This window comes from Phodopus roborovskii, unplaced genomic scaffold, assembly GCF_943737965.1.
Source record: "Phodopus roborovskii unplaced genomic scaffold, PHOROB, whole genome shotgun sequence".
Taxonomy (NCBI): domain Eukaryota; kingdom Metazoa; phylum Chordata; class Mammalia; order Rodentia; family Cricetidae; genus Phodopus; species Phodopus roborovskii.
The window spans coordinates 4224387-4238309 of NW_026126469.1; the positions used below are offsets into that span (position 1 = coordinate 4224387).

Sequence of the window (13923 nt, forward strand, 5' to 3'; positions counted from 1 at the left end):
TGACAATTTAGCTGTACTGTCATTTTCACCTTTGGACTCTTGGATACAGATGGAACCCAACAGACTTTATTAGGCCCTGAGAAGGTCAAGGTACCATGTCTTTATCTTGGGTCACTTCCTGTTTATTTTGCTGTCTCTGAGATGCATTGGCTGCCTTCATGTCTCTCTTGAGCTATCATAGCAACAGTTGTGTCCAGAGTAGTGGAGATGGTTTATTTACTATATACTACTAAAGCCCCACCTTATGTAGGAAGGAGCCTAGGCTCTTCTTCAGATGGCAGTGCAGCCCTTTGGAGTTTTGTGCTTATGATTCCAGGCATGTTTTAAATGCTATCTTTTATCATTTACAGAATTTTTTTTTCCTTTTTGCTTATAAATCTTCATTTAGACCAAGCTTGGAATAATCACAGTCTCTATCTATTGGGCATCAGAAAGAGAGATGCTTCAGAGCTGGGTTCCACATTAGGGTGGTGGTTCCCATCTGTAATCCCAGCACTTGTGAGGCAGAGGCAAGGGAATCTCTCTTAGTTCAAGGCCAGCTGCAGTCTACATAGCATCCCAGGCTATCTAGAGCTACATAGTGAGTGAGACCTGTCTTTAAAAAACTTAAAAAAAAAAAAAAAAAAAAAGAAAGAAAGAAAGAAAGAAAAGAAAAGCAGTTTCTTTCATTGGGCTACTGTTAGCCATAGAAGTCTAATGCTCAGCTTTCAAGGACTAAAAGGGTCAGAATTTAACAGAAGTAGAGGGAAGAGGACAAGGAGTAAGAAAAGTAGCAAGTCCAGAAGCTCAGGTTGTGAGTGTCACGTTGGTCCCAAGAATTTCATCTTAGGATCTTTATCCAAGGGTGGCTTTGGGTGATGTGTACCCCTGTAATTGAAGGCAAACTTAAGTACTTGTATGTGAGCCCCTTCTGAAGAGGCACTTATAAGGGCCTGTCCCTCAGAGAAGTCTACTAGAGTGCACATTATACACTATAGGCATGTTTAAGTTCCTGTGGAACAGACAGTGACATCTTCTGGTATATAGAAATAGGAAGGGTGGTCTGGGCAGTAACGCACACCTTTAATCCTAGCACACAGAAGGCAGAGGCAGTAGGATCTCTGTGAGTTCAAGGCCAGCCTGGTCTACAGAGGGAGTTCTAAGATAGCCAGGACTGTTACACAGAGAAACTGTGCCTTGAAAAAAAGGAAGGAAGGGAGGGAGGGAGGGAGGAAGAGGAAGTGTGATGCCATGTGAACTTCTACTTTACAGTATCCCTAGAGAGTCTGAGATTGTTAGGTTTACATAGCTTAATCTATGTGAAAAAGCCTACTAGTCACTTATTTAAATACATTTTTTTGTTTATTTTTAGCACAAAGACTGTATTGTTCCTTATCTTCTTCGACTTCTCAGAGGTCTTCCAAAAGTGTCCTGGGTTGAAGAAAGCACAACTCGGAAAGGCAGAGGTAATTTTGTATGCAAAAAAAAAAAAAAAAAAAAAAAAAAAAAAAAGAAAAAAGAAACAAAGAAAGAGAAAGAAAAAAAGAAAGAAAGAAAAGAAACAAACAAACTTAGACATTAGGTAGCTTCTTCACTGACCTCATACTGCTATCCAGTACTCATGAATGAAGAGGAAAGTATGCTCAGCCTGCAGCTTCCCATTGCACTCTTCTGGGCATGAGCACATTCTTTTGAGACTCAGAAACTTTCATTCTTGTTTGTCATTGGCTATAATGGAGTCATCTGCATTGTCCATCCCCAAACCAACCATTTTGCCCTTGAGCTAATAGATTCATTCCTAGAGAAAGCTTAGTTCTCTACATTTCGATGCTGCTGTTCCAAGGATAAGATGGTCATTGGGAACACAGCCACAATTGTTCACTAGAAATAGCTTTATCAACTTCAGTGCTGTTAAGTTTCACTTCATTTCCTATTTTAAAACATGCTGGGCATAGTGGTGCACACCTTTAATCCCAGCAGAGGCAGGCAAATCTGTGAGTTCGAGTCCAGCCTGGTCTACAGAGCAAGTTCCAGAACAGCCAGGGCTACAGAGAGAAAACTGTGTCTTAAAAAAAAAAAAAAAAAAAAAAAAAAAAAGAAGAAGAATAAAGAAAGAAATGGAATGAATTAATATTCATTTGAGGTATTTTATTTTGGATTTTGGGAGTTAGGGCTGTCAAAGGGAAAGGCACAGCCTTTGTTCCACATTTTCTCTGCTGCCCTCCTTTACCTACCTTCCTTCCTTTTTTATGAAATAGTTCTGTAGACCCACTATGTGCCAAGTTTGTGTCAGCGTCTATAGCCTGGATAAATAAGAATCTGGGAAAATGATAGGTTGATGGATGTTTATTTGTGGAGAAATCACTTACACCAGAAACAGATGACTGCCAGCAGGTTCCTGTCCCAAGGGTGCCTCCCAATGCTCTCTGTCTCTGATCAGGAAGCAAGAGAGAGAGCTGGGATCCAAGACCCCAGGCCTAGTCCCCCTAGGTCACTCTGGCACCTTTCCCCATGCCCCATTGGTTGTGGTCAGTGCAACAGGTGTGGGTAGGGTGGATATCTCACTACAAGTTACAACACTGATGTTTGTGTGTGCTGATACCCTGAAGCTCCCAAATCAGCTTGGAACGCCTCCAGCATTTTAGGGTTCCTGATCCATGAAACTGAAGTTTCTTTGGAAGCTAGCTCTGTAGTGTTTTATATAAAACCTTTGGGTGTATCATGGTGGATTGATGTCTGTAATGAAGGCATTGTTTTTTCCTCCATAGGTGATGCTGCCCTAACTTGTTAAGGGGGCTCACTTTGCCAAAGACATTTTGCTGTTGTCACAAACATCTGCTTATGCCTGTGCACTTCCTGATGTGTGGTTTTTCAGCCCTTTCAATTACCTACCATGCCTAGAACTGACTCCTCAGATTATGATGTCTCCACATTTCAAAGGGCCATAATTAACACAAGTCTGTATCTACAATAATAACAGAAACTATTGGTGTTCTTTTATTTATTTGTTTGTTTGTCTGTTTTTGTTTTTTGGAGACGGAGTTCCTCCGTGTAGCTTTGGAGCCTGTCCTAGAACTCATGCTGTAGACCAGGCTGGTCTTGAATTCACAGAGATCCGACTGCCCCTGCCTTCTCAGTGCTGGGATTAAAGGTGGCTGCCACCACCACCTGGCAAACAAAAAGAAAAAAAAATTTAATTTTATATATCTACATATATATATAATTATATATGAAGTATATAATTACATAAAATTATATATAAAATAATAATATGTATATGGATGTGTCTGTGTGGGTATGTACATATGAGTGTAGCGCCCTCAGAGTCCACAAGAGAGTGTCAGATATCCTGGAACCTCTATGGCTTTGGTGCTTGGACAAACACTTGAGTGCTCTGCAAAAGCAGGATGCATTCTTAATTGCTGAGTCATCTCTTGCCCTGGTTTCTTTTGAGACCTAATGGTCATCTTCATCAACATCTCTTCTTTCTTTTCCCCTTCCTCCTCCACCTCAGCAACTGTACTGATGTGCACATGTACATATACATATAATTTAGGAGTAATAAATAAAGCTTTAAAAATCTCTTTTCTATACACAGATTCATGTTAGAATGAAAGCTTTGACATGTTTGAAATACTGTTAAAATGTTAAAATCCAGAGCCTCATGCATGCTAAATATGTGCTCCATCACTGAATGAGTGTGTGTGTGTGTGTGTGTGTGTGTGTGTGTGTGTGTGTGTGTGTGTGTCTGTGTCATGTCTATGTGTTGATAGAGGTATGTATGTATTGGTGTGTGTGTGTGTGTGTGTGTGTGTGTGTGTGTGTGTGTGTGTGTGTTTGTGTGTTGATAGGAGGGCTCTCACCATCCTAGGCTGGCTGGCTGGCTATCAAGCCCCAGAGATCCTTCTATTTCTTATCTCTGCCTAGCTGGCACTGGGATTGCAAATGTGTGCTACATGCCTGGCTTTTCATGTGTTTTCTACAGATCAAACTTAGGTCCTCATGCTTGGCATACTTACTGACCCATGTCCAAAGCTGTCCTCCTTTTTTTTTTTTTTTTTTTTTTTTTTTTGAAAAGCAATATAACTTATGCTTTAAAAAAATCTAGAATATTACTTTCCAAAGTGGGCAGTCTAAATGGTAATAAACCCCAAAGTGATCTTGTTGCACACACAGGTTTCAGAACTACCTGGGTGGCATTTTAAAATTCTAATAGAATTCAAATAATCTTCTGCCATATACTAAGAATATCCATGAGCCTCAAGAGATGGCTCAAAGGATGAGAGCACTAGTTGCTCTTTCAGAGGTCCTGAGTTCAATTCCCAGCAACTACATGGTGGCTCACAACCATCCATAATGAGATCTGGTGCCTTCTTTTGGCTTGCAGGGATACATATAGACAGAATGTACTATACATTAGAAATGAATGAATCTTTAAAAAAAGGAATATCCATTAAAAGTGGGTGCTTTTTTTTGTTGTTGTTGTTTTTGGTTTTGTTTTTCAAAACAGGGCATCTCTGTGTAGCCCTGGCTGTCCTGGAACTCAATTTTGTAGCCAGGCTGGCCTCCGACTCAGATATCTGCCTGCCCCTGCCTCCCAAGTGGGATTAAAGGTGTACACCACCACTGCCTGGCTTAGAAAAAGTGGGTATTCTTAATGTCTTTGATTTAGAATTAAGATTGGTTACATGATTCATGATAGAACATGATAACCATGGTTGGAACAATGGCCGTGATTCTAACATCTAAAGGTACATGAGACAGAAAGGCTGCACCCATGTAACTTTTGGTGTTTTTGGAGAGGTGCTCTTTCCAGCCTTAACTGCTTTGAAGAATTTCCCTGCTGTCAGACTTAGTTTGAGTAGGACTTGAATGTTTATGGGCATGCCTGGGGTATGTGGTTCAGTAGTCAAGAGTGCAGTTTCCAGCTCTGAAACTCTTGGTGCAATCTCCAATATAATATGCACATATGCCTGTGTCTGTTTCATTCTGTTAAAGTGATAGTAATATGTATTTGATGGGTTAATGTTCCTGGACCATTGCTTATACTCCATTTAGATTTTTTGGGGGGTTGAAGATATAGCTCACCTGTTAGAATGCTTGCCTTCAGCGTGCTTGAGGCTCTGAGTTTGATCTCCAGTATCATATGAACAAGGCATGAAACTAATAATCCATTACCAATAATCCCGTTACCAAAATTGTAATCCCAACATTTAGGAGGTAGAGTCAGGAATATCATAAGTTCAAGGTTGTGCCAAGGAGGTGGCCACATGGCCTGATGCCCTAAGTTCAGACAGTAGAATCAATGTAAAAAGCTGGATTTGGTCAGTCGGGTCCCAGAAATGCAAGCATTCCTGCAGCAAAGCAGGAGCTGGAGACAGGAGAACCCATGGATGGTTGTGGGCCAGCTGGAGTATGCAGTACAATAGAAACAAAAAAGGATGTAAATAAGGTCAAAGTTGAAGACCCACACCTGAGATTATCTTGTAACCTTTACACGAAAGCTAAGGCATGTGCATGCTCACAAAACACAGGAGTTCAACATCATATTCAGTCACCATGAGTTCAGTCCCTGGGACCCACATGATGAAAGGAAAGAACTGACCATACAAGTTGTCCTCTGACTTTTACGTACATGCTGGGTCACTCCTCTCTCTCCCTCTCTCTCTCTCTCTTTCTCATTCTCCCTCTCTTTCACCCTCACTCTCTCTCTCCCTCTCTTTCCCTCTCTTCCTCCCTTCCTCCCTCTCTCACTCTCTTTCACACACAAAGACACACAGGCACAGACACAGACACACACAACACACACACATAATTAAAAAAAGCTAAAAATTATTGCAAAATTCTATGACAAAGTGATAGAATAAAAGCTCTGAAAATCAAGCCCTTGCCTTCGTTTAGCTCTTTTTTGTTGTGTGTTTGTTTTCTGAGGTGGGGTCTTGTGTATCCCAGCCAGGCCTCAAATTCCCTGTGTGGTGAGAATAACTTTGAACTTCTGATTTTCCCATCTACTGCCTAAGTGTTGGGAGTCCAGGCTTGAGCTATCACATTTGCTTTCTTACCTCATTTAAGCTGGTCCTTTGGCCGGCTATGTGAAGAAGGGAGCATGCTGAGCCGTGTGTGGTGTTTAATGTCACTGGTGCTTCGTGTCTTCCAGGGAACCTCCCAGTTGCAGAGAGCTTCAGCTTCTGTCTTGTCACTTTGCTGTCTGATGTGGCTTACAGGGACTCCTCCCTGAGGGATGAGGTAAGTGACTGATGACTGTGCTGCCTGAATGCCAATCAAAAAGAACCCCAGAATGACAGAAATGGGGTGGGTAGCATGATTGGATTGTGTTGGTTGTAGTTGGTACTATTTGTGTATGTATGTATATGTGTTGTTACATGTATACATACATCCATGCAGAGGATATCAGGTATTTTCCTCTTGTGTATAAAATCCCTTCTCTCTCTCTCTCTCTCTCTCTCTCTGTCTGTCTCTCTCCCACCCTTCTTCTTTCCTGTCTTTCTGTCTGTTCTGATGCTGGGGACTTACCCCAAGGCCATGTACTTCCCAGACAAACGAACACTTTACCACTGAGCCAAATCTTCTGCTCTTCACCTTTTTGAAACAGGGTCTCTCACTGAACTGAAGCTCACTATTTGAGCTACACTTGCTAATCAAGTGCCAGGGAGCCACCTGTTTGCACACCCCAAAGCTGGGCTATAGGCAGTACACACTGCTCCCTGGATTTTGTATGGCTGTCAGCAATTTCAACTCCTATCTTAATTGCTTTCACAGCATGCAGTTTTACCCACTCTACAATCTTCCAAGCTACTTTATTTGATGCTATTAATAGCAATACTTTTCAGCTGTGATAATCTGGGTATTTGTCAGGCCCTCAGGAGTCTTCCCTCATTCAGTGTATCATGTGTGAGGTAGGCAGAAAAGGGCAGAGGTGCTCACTTTCATCTTCAAGGTTCTTGATTGAAGTTGCTCATAGAAGATAAATTTTCCCTTTTTTGTAGGTGGGTGTGATGTTCATGCACATATGGGCACCTGTGTACACTTGTATATGGAGGCTGAGGTTGACAGTGGGAATCATCCTCCATTGCTCCCGTACACCGTTTGTTTATTTGTTGTTTGTTTAGTCTGGCAGGCCGGGAACTCAGAGCTCGAGTGCCAGGATTAAAGGTGTGCAATTGCTGCTCTTCTAACTTGTTCTTTTTCAGTGAAACTTAGAGCTCACTAGCATGGCTGGCTGTATTGTTCTGGGGATTCCCTCCCTTGTTACCTTCCAAGGCTGGATTTACAGATGGGCAGCCATACCCATTAGCCATTTAGATGGGTTTCAGACTCCAGTCCTCACATAAGAGTTGCACTCCACTAACCACTAAGCAGTGTCCCCAGCCCTCATAGAACAAAAAGGTTTTTGTATTTGAAGGTTTTTTTTTTTTTACCTTTGAGGCTTTTCTGATTTTAGTTGCCAGCATGTATAATCATATTTCCTTCCTATAACATATGTGCAGGTCAGGTTCAACCTCCAGTATTGTTCCTCAGGAACAAATCTATTTTTGTTTGGTTGGTTTTTTTGGCTTTTTGAGACAGGGGTTTCTCTGAGGAGCCCAGGTTATCTTGGAACTCACTCTCTAGACCAGGCTGGCCTCGAACTCTTAGAGATCCACCTGCCTCTACCTCCTGAGTGCTGGGATTAAAGGTATGTGTCACCACTGCCTGGCTCAACCATATTCTTAATCAGACTTATCATTTAAAAAATCAGTTTTTAAAACCTGGAAACCAGTGGCTTTTTTTAAAGTTGGAACCTCAGGATTTGAGGGACAGAGAGAGCAGTATTTTGTGAGTTTGTTTGAGAATTCTTCTGCTTATCCAAATCAAAAAAAAAAAAAAAAAAAAGTGTAGCAGATTTTTTTTTTTTTTAACTATTTCATCCTGAAAACACCATGATTGATTAGCCAGCACCAATGGAGTCATGCCACCATAAAATTCACTTTGCCTCTGCTGATGGTTACAAGTTACGCTGTGTGGACATTGCTTTGTCTATCTATTGTGCCTATGGTAATTTGAATGAAAGTGGCCCCCATAGGCTCATATATTTAAATACTTAGTCACCAGGGAGTGGCACTGTTTGAGAAGGAGTAGGAAATTGGCCTTATTGGAAGAAGTGTGTCACTGAGGGTGGGCTCTGAGGTTTCAAAAGCCCATGCCAGGCCCAGGCCCCCGCTCTGCCTGTGGTTCAGGATGTAGCTCTAGATTACTACTCCAGCACCATACCTGCTGCCATGCCTGCTGTCTTGCTGCCTGCCTTGATGATAAGCAACCCCCAATTAAATGCTTTATAAGAGTTGCTGTGGTCATGGTGTCTCTTCACAGCAATAGAACTCATTACATGCCCATTATAATAACATGTTCATCTTGCCTTTAATGATTCAGTGACCCTCTCACCGTTTGAATCTTACAGGGCTAGTGAAGGGCATGTCTTCTGGGCCTTCCCATCCATCGTAGGGGGTTAGGTTTCACACAGTGTACCCACTCTTGCATTGCAATTTCCCTGGGCCTTCAAATCCCTTTATCAACACTTAAGCCAACAGATATCAGGCATCCCCAACTCCTTTTCTTTTGACAGACGCTTCAGGGGACTGTTCAAACAAACTTTGATTCTTTTTTAGCTGTGCAAACATCCATATTAAACCTAGAATCCCCACTCAGAGGGTCCATGTCAATAAATTCAGCCTGATCCAGTTTTATGTTCCTTCCATCATTATCCCTCACCCTTAAAATCCATTTTCATACATATCCCCTACTAGAGAAGGGGAGAGATAGAGAGTATAGCTTAGCAAAAGAGAGTTAGAGTATAAGAGTGAGTAGGTGTATTCATGCAGGACTGAGAGTGGAGAGTAATGGAATAGAGAATAAGAAAGCATGATGAGATTAGTAGGGTTATAAGAAGAATGAGTAGCTGTGTGGAGGAAAGTGCTTGAACTGTAGGGAATTTAGGGTAGAAGAGGAGGCGAGGAGGATGCTAGCATGGACTTTGAAATGTGAAACAGGTGCTTGTGACACTGAGGGGGCCTGGACTTTGACATGATGATAGGCACCAGAGGTAGCCATATGTCCCTTCTGCCAGACAGATGGGAACCAGTTTCACAAGTTCCTGACAAATGCTAGCTTTTATCTAAACTCCAGAAATTATGCTCATTTCTGGATATTTGGAGTGGCTGTGGACTACCTGAGACCTAACATTCCCCGGACGTATGCTCTTTATTAGTAGTAGTGTAGCACACTTCTTTGTGAACTGCACTTTATCTCCCCTCGAGGAGCCTGCCTTGCCTCAACTCTGGGTATAGTCTAGAGGCAACTGTAGGTGTGCCCTGAGGGACATCAGTGTCATTTGCCTGGTGTCTCCAAGAAAATCACTGCTGGTTTGGCAGACAGTAAAGGATTAATTTCCTCAGTCAAAGGTGGAAAGGGGAATATTTCATGGGGTGGGGGTACATCTGCTGAGGTGGAGAGACTCCTTCCTTAGGTGAGATGATCCCTTGAGAACTTGAGGGTCCAAGTTCTCAGCTTCAGTAGGATCCCCCCACATATCTCCATCCCAAAATACAGAGTCCCATTCTTTACCAATTAACACCCTTTAACTGCCAGCACCTTCTGAGGCTGGGGCTTTAATTTAGTTGTAATTATAGCAACCTTATAATGAGGGCTTCATTTCGATTTTCCACAGAGCAGCTTGAGCTCTGTGGCTGCTGGAGAAGATTCTTCCTGGGCAGACTTAGCTCCCTTTAGACTGTTCCATGGGCATCTGGAGCTGGTCAATTTTATCACTGCATCAATGTTGCCCTTCACTATTCTGAGATGCTAGAGGTTGATTAATTTTACCTCAGAGTTCATTCTTTTCATTTGCCAATTTATCCAGAGGCGCTAGGTTCGACCAATTGGTGTCACCATTTTCCCACAAGTTGTCAAAAGTTTTATATACAGAGTCACCAAGTCCATTGTCTCTTACAATCAGGATAATCAGATGGATTTGTCTCCTTTGGTTTGTAATATAATCCACACCATGGGCTTTCAATGCTCCAAGCTTCTAGGAGAGGCTTCAGTAATGTAGGTGTCAGCAAATTGGAAAGCCTATTCCAGATACTTACAACATTCATTCTTATACTTCTGTTGTTTTAGAACCACTCCTGGTACCAAAGTCTGTATCAGTTAGTGGTCACTAAAGCAGTGGTTTTCAACCTGTGGGTGGTGACCCCTGTGGAGTAGAATGAACATTTCACAGGGGTCAGTCACCTAAGACTATCAGAAAACACAGATATTTACATTACAATTCATAACAGTAGTAAGATTACAGTTATGAAGTAGCAATGAAGATAATTTTATGGTTGGGGGTCATTACAACATGAGGAATTTATTAAAAGGTTTTCAGCATTAGGAGGATTGAGAACCACTGCTGTAGAGGAACAGAACTGATAGAATGAATAGATATATGATGGGCATTTATTAGTGTGGCTTTTAGGTTGTTGTCCAGATAGTTTAACAGTGGCTGTTTACCAACAGAAGGTCCATGAATCCCAAACAAGTAGGCTCTAATGCCATAAAGGCTTGCCAGAGAGTAAGAGAGGGCAAGCAGGCAAAGAGCAAGAGTTTCTTCTTTCCATGTCCTTGTAGTTGGATCTTCCTATTTCAAATGATTTAATTATGACTAATCCCTCACAGGTGTATCCAGTCACTTTGAGTTTAGTTAATTCTAGGTGTACAAGTTGACAACCAAAAATAGCCATCACAGTTGTACTTTTGTTGTTATTTGTTTCTTTTGGGGTTGCTAGGTTTGTTGTTTTGTTTTTTTGTTTTGTGTTTTAAGCAGGGTCTCTCTTGGTAGCTCTGACTGGTCTGGAACTCACTATGTAGACTGGCCTGGCCTTGAATTCACAGATAACTGCCTGTCTCTGCTTCCTGGGTGCTGGGATTAAAGGTATTAAACAATACAATTTTCCAAAATAAAGTAGCCAACAATGAAAAAGTACAGATTGAGTGTCACTAGTAAAGAATCCAAAATCTGAAACCGGTTGGAGCACACTTTTAATCCTAGAGTTTGGAAGACAGGCAGGGGGATCTCTGTGTTGGGGGCCAGCCTGGTCTACATATTGAGTTCCAGGACAGCCAGGGCTACACAGAGAAACCCTGTCTTGTAACAAACAAACAAAAATAAATAAATAAAAAGCAATCCAAAATCTGAAATTTTGATCACTAATGTCGCCGCACAAGTAGAAAATTCTGTCTCACTACATGTGACGGATTACATTCAAAATGTAGACTCATTTAAAACATTCAATGAAACTATGCTAAGCTGTGAGTATCAAATGTATAAAACACAAATGAAAAGCTGGGCCTTGGTTGTGCATGCTTTTAATCCCAGCACTCGGGAGACAGAGACAGGTGGATCTCCATGAGTTCGGTCCAGCCTGATCTACAGAACAAGTTCCAGGACAGGCTCCAAAGCAATACAGAGAAACCCTGTCTCAAAAAACAAAAAAAAAAAAAAAAAAAAAAAAAAAAACCCAACAAACAAACAAACAATAAAACAAAACAAATGAATTAAACTGTGTCTGTCAATAAACTTTACAAAACATAAATGATTTTCATGCTCACTGGATTCATTTACTTTTATTTTATGAGTGTTTCACCTGGGTCTATTCTATGTATGTGTTCCACATACCTCTGCCTGGTGCCATTGGAGGCCAGAGGATCTTGGATCCCCTAGAAGTAGAGTTACAAGCATTGTGAACTGCCATGTGGCTAGTGGGAGCCAAACTGAACTCCTCTGCAAGAACAGAAAATGCTCTTAATTACTGGGCCATTTCTTACCCTACCACTTTTCTTAGTATTATTAATATTAGGAAAATATAGGAATGTTGACTACTTATGAACAAATCTTGTCACATTTGTTTCTTTTTTGTTGTTTGTCTGGGTTTTGCATCCCAGTCCAGTGATCTGCAAACAAAAAGTCAAAAATACCAATTGTCTAAGTGTAAGTTTCATAGCTTAAAAACAACATGTAGAAAGAAAAAAAGATCAATTTGTGTGAAGAAAATTTAAATGTTTTATGTAGTCAACAATGTGAAGTATTTACAGAAAAATCAAACTAAAACCTAATGGCTCACACAGAGAAGTCTAGGCTTCCATGAATGTGGATTAGTCTGAGTGAATTAACTGCAATCTCGATTATTCATGTGTGTATACCAAGTCCCACACTTTATATGAAATGTAGACAAAGTAGTCTGTTGTACAGTGGTAAACAGATGCCATAGTATCATGAAGAAATTAAGGTCATGCAGAGTAAACTGAAAAGAACTAAGCCCATTTAGCCAGAAAAGGAGATGATTAAAGACCTGTTTAGAGACAATGGAGGGAAAATGGCCTGGAGCAGTGGATACAACCCTAGGAAGACAGCTGTGGTCCAGGGTTAGGAGAATTGTGTTGGTGAAGTTAGCAGTATCTAGCCCCTGGCTCAGCTATTGAGCGGGAATGGATAGGGTTGGTCAAGATAATGTCTAGAGCTCCTTCAAATTTTGACTGAATTTTGTATTACTTATCTAGTTTTGTTAACAGGTTTGTTTTGTGCCCTTGATTATTTCAGATTTTAGAGGCACTTTTGCAGGTTATGCATATCCTTTTGGGAATGTGCCAGGCCTTGGAGATCCAAGAAAAAGGTATGATCTTAAATCTTCCAGACTATTTTATTTTCAATTTTTAAATTTTTATTTTATTATTACTTATATCTACGTATAATGTGATGTGTGTACACACACACACACACACACACACATAGGTACATACATACATACACACACATATATATGTATACACATATATATATATACACACACTCAAGCTCAAAGATATGAATATGTGTGGTCAAAGGAAAACTAACTTTTGGGAGTCAGTTTTCTCCTTCTACCATGGGATCCAGGAGTCAAACTCAGTTCATCAGGTTGCAAGGTAGCCTCAAGGCTGTTGTTTCTCATTTCCCTTCCCTCTGTTCCTTGTTTTCTGTTTCTTTGTTTTGTTTGTTTATACTCTGTATATACCTGATAAGTAGAAACTTTTCTACTAGGTTACATTTGTGTCAGGTATACTGAGAGGCCACATGGGGTTATGAGCATAGTTCTATATGCAAATGCCAGATATCCTTGACAAACATTTTGACTCTCCTGAGTCTCAATTTTGCCCAGTATAATATGGGGGGTAGTTTAGTTGACTTCTTTCTATAGGTCACTTTTCCCATAGTGTAAATAGGTCAGTCAATGTAATCGATTATGGTCATAGTACCTAAGCATGAGCCCATTCCATTACTGATTAGAATGTGCCATGAATAGATCAAGATCTACCAAGGAAAGCAAATGAGATAGAGATACAATCAGACATTACTGGTAATGATAGATTGAAAATGTCATTACCCTTGGGTTAACCTCAGCTTTCATTGTAGTTTGTAAAATGTTAGTTAATGGTACAAGTTACAGTGTGGCTGTCATAAGTAACCCCTGTGTCATCCATCTCACTTGGTCTTCTAGAGTACCTTTGCAAGTACGCAATTCCATGCCTGATAGGAATCTCCAGATCATTTGGACGTTACAGCAATTCAGAAGAATCTCTCCTCTCCAAGCTCTTTCCCAAAGTCCCTCCTCATTCCCTGAGAATCCCAGAGGAGCTAGATGGTGTCCGAAGGCGTTCTTTTAATGACTTCCGATCCATCCTACCCAGCAACCTGCTGACTGTGTGTCAGGAAGGCACACTGAAGAGGAAAACCAGCAGTGTGTCCAGCATCTCTCAGGTGGGGCTGGGTTCCCAGTGGGGGCCCCGGGGAGAAGGACTTTAGTAAGTGTTCATGCAGAGAGACATTGTGTGCAGTTTGAGGTTCTCATTAGAATTCCTGTTATAATGAAA

The 13923-nt window shown here is 41.1% G+C and overlaps 1 protein-coding gene across 2 annotated transcripts in view; it reads left to right on the forward strand.

Moving 5' to 3' along the window:
* Pi4ka (phosphatidylinositol 4-kinase alpha) overlaps window positions 1-13923 on the forward strand; it is a 129270-nt gene that overhangs the window by 21457 nt on the left and 93890 nt on the right. For both annotated transcript variants that reach the window (XR_007834945.1, XM_051191067.1), the window contains exons 3-6: window positions 1352-1445; window positions 6137-6225; window positions 12617-12689; window positions 13551-13810. Coding sequence is in view for 1 of the 2 variants with exons in the window: in XM_051191067.1 (XP_051047024.1) it covers window positions 1352-1445; window positions 6137-6225; window positions 12617-12689; window positions 13551-13810 (516 nt within the window). In the remaining variant the exon portion in view is untranslated. The remainder of the gene's footprint in view (window positions 1-1351; window positions 1446-6136; window positions 6226-12616; window positions 12690-13550; window positions 13811-13923) is intronic.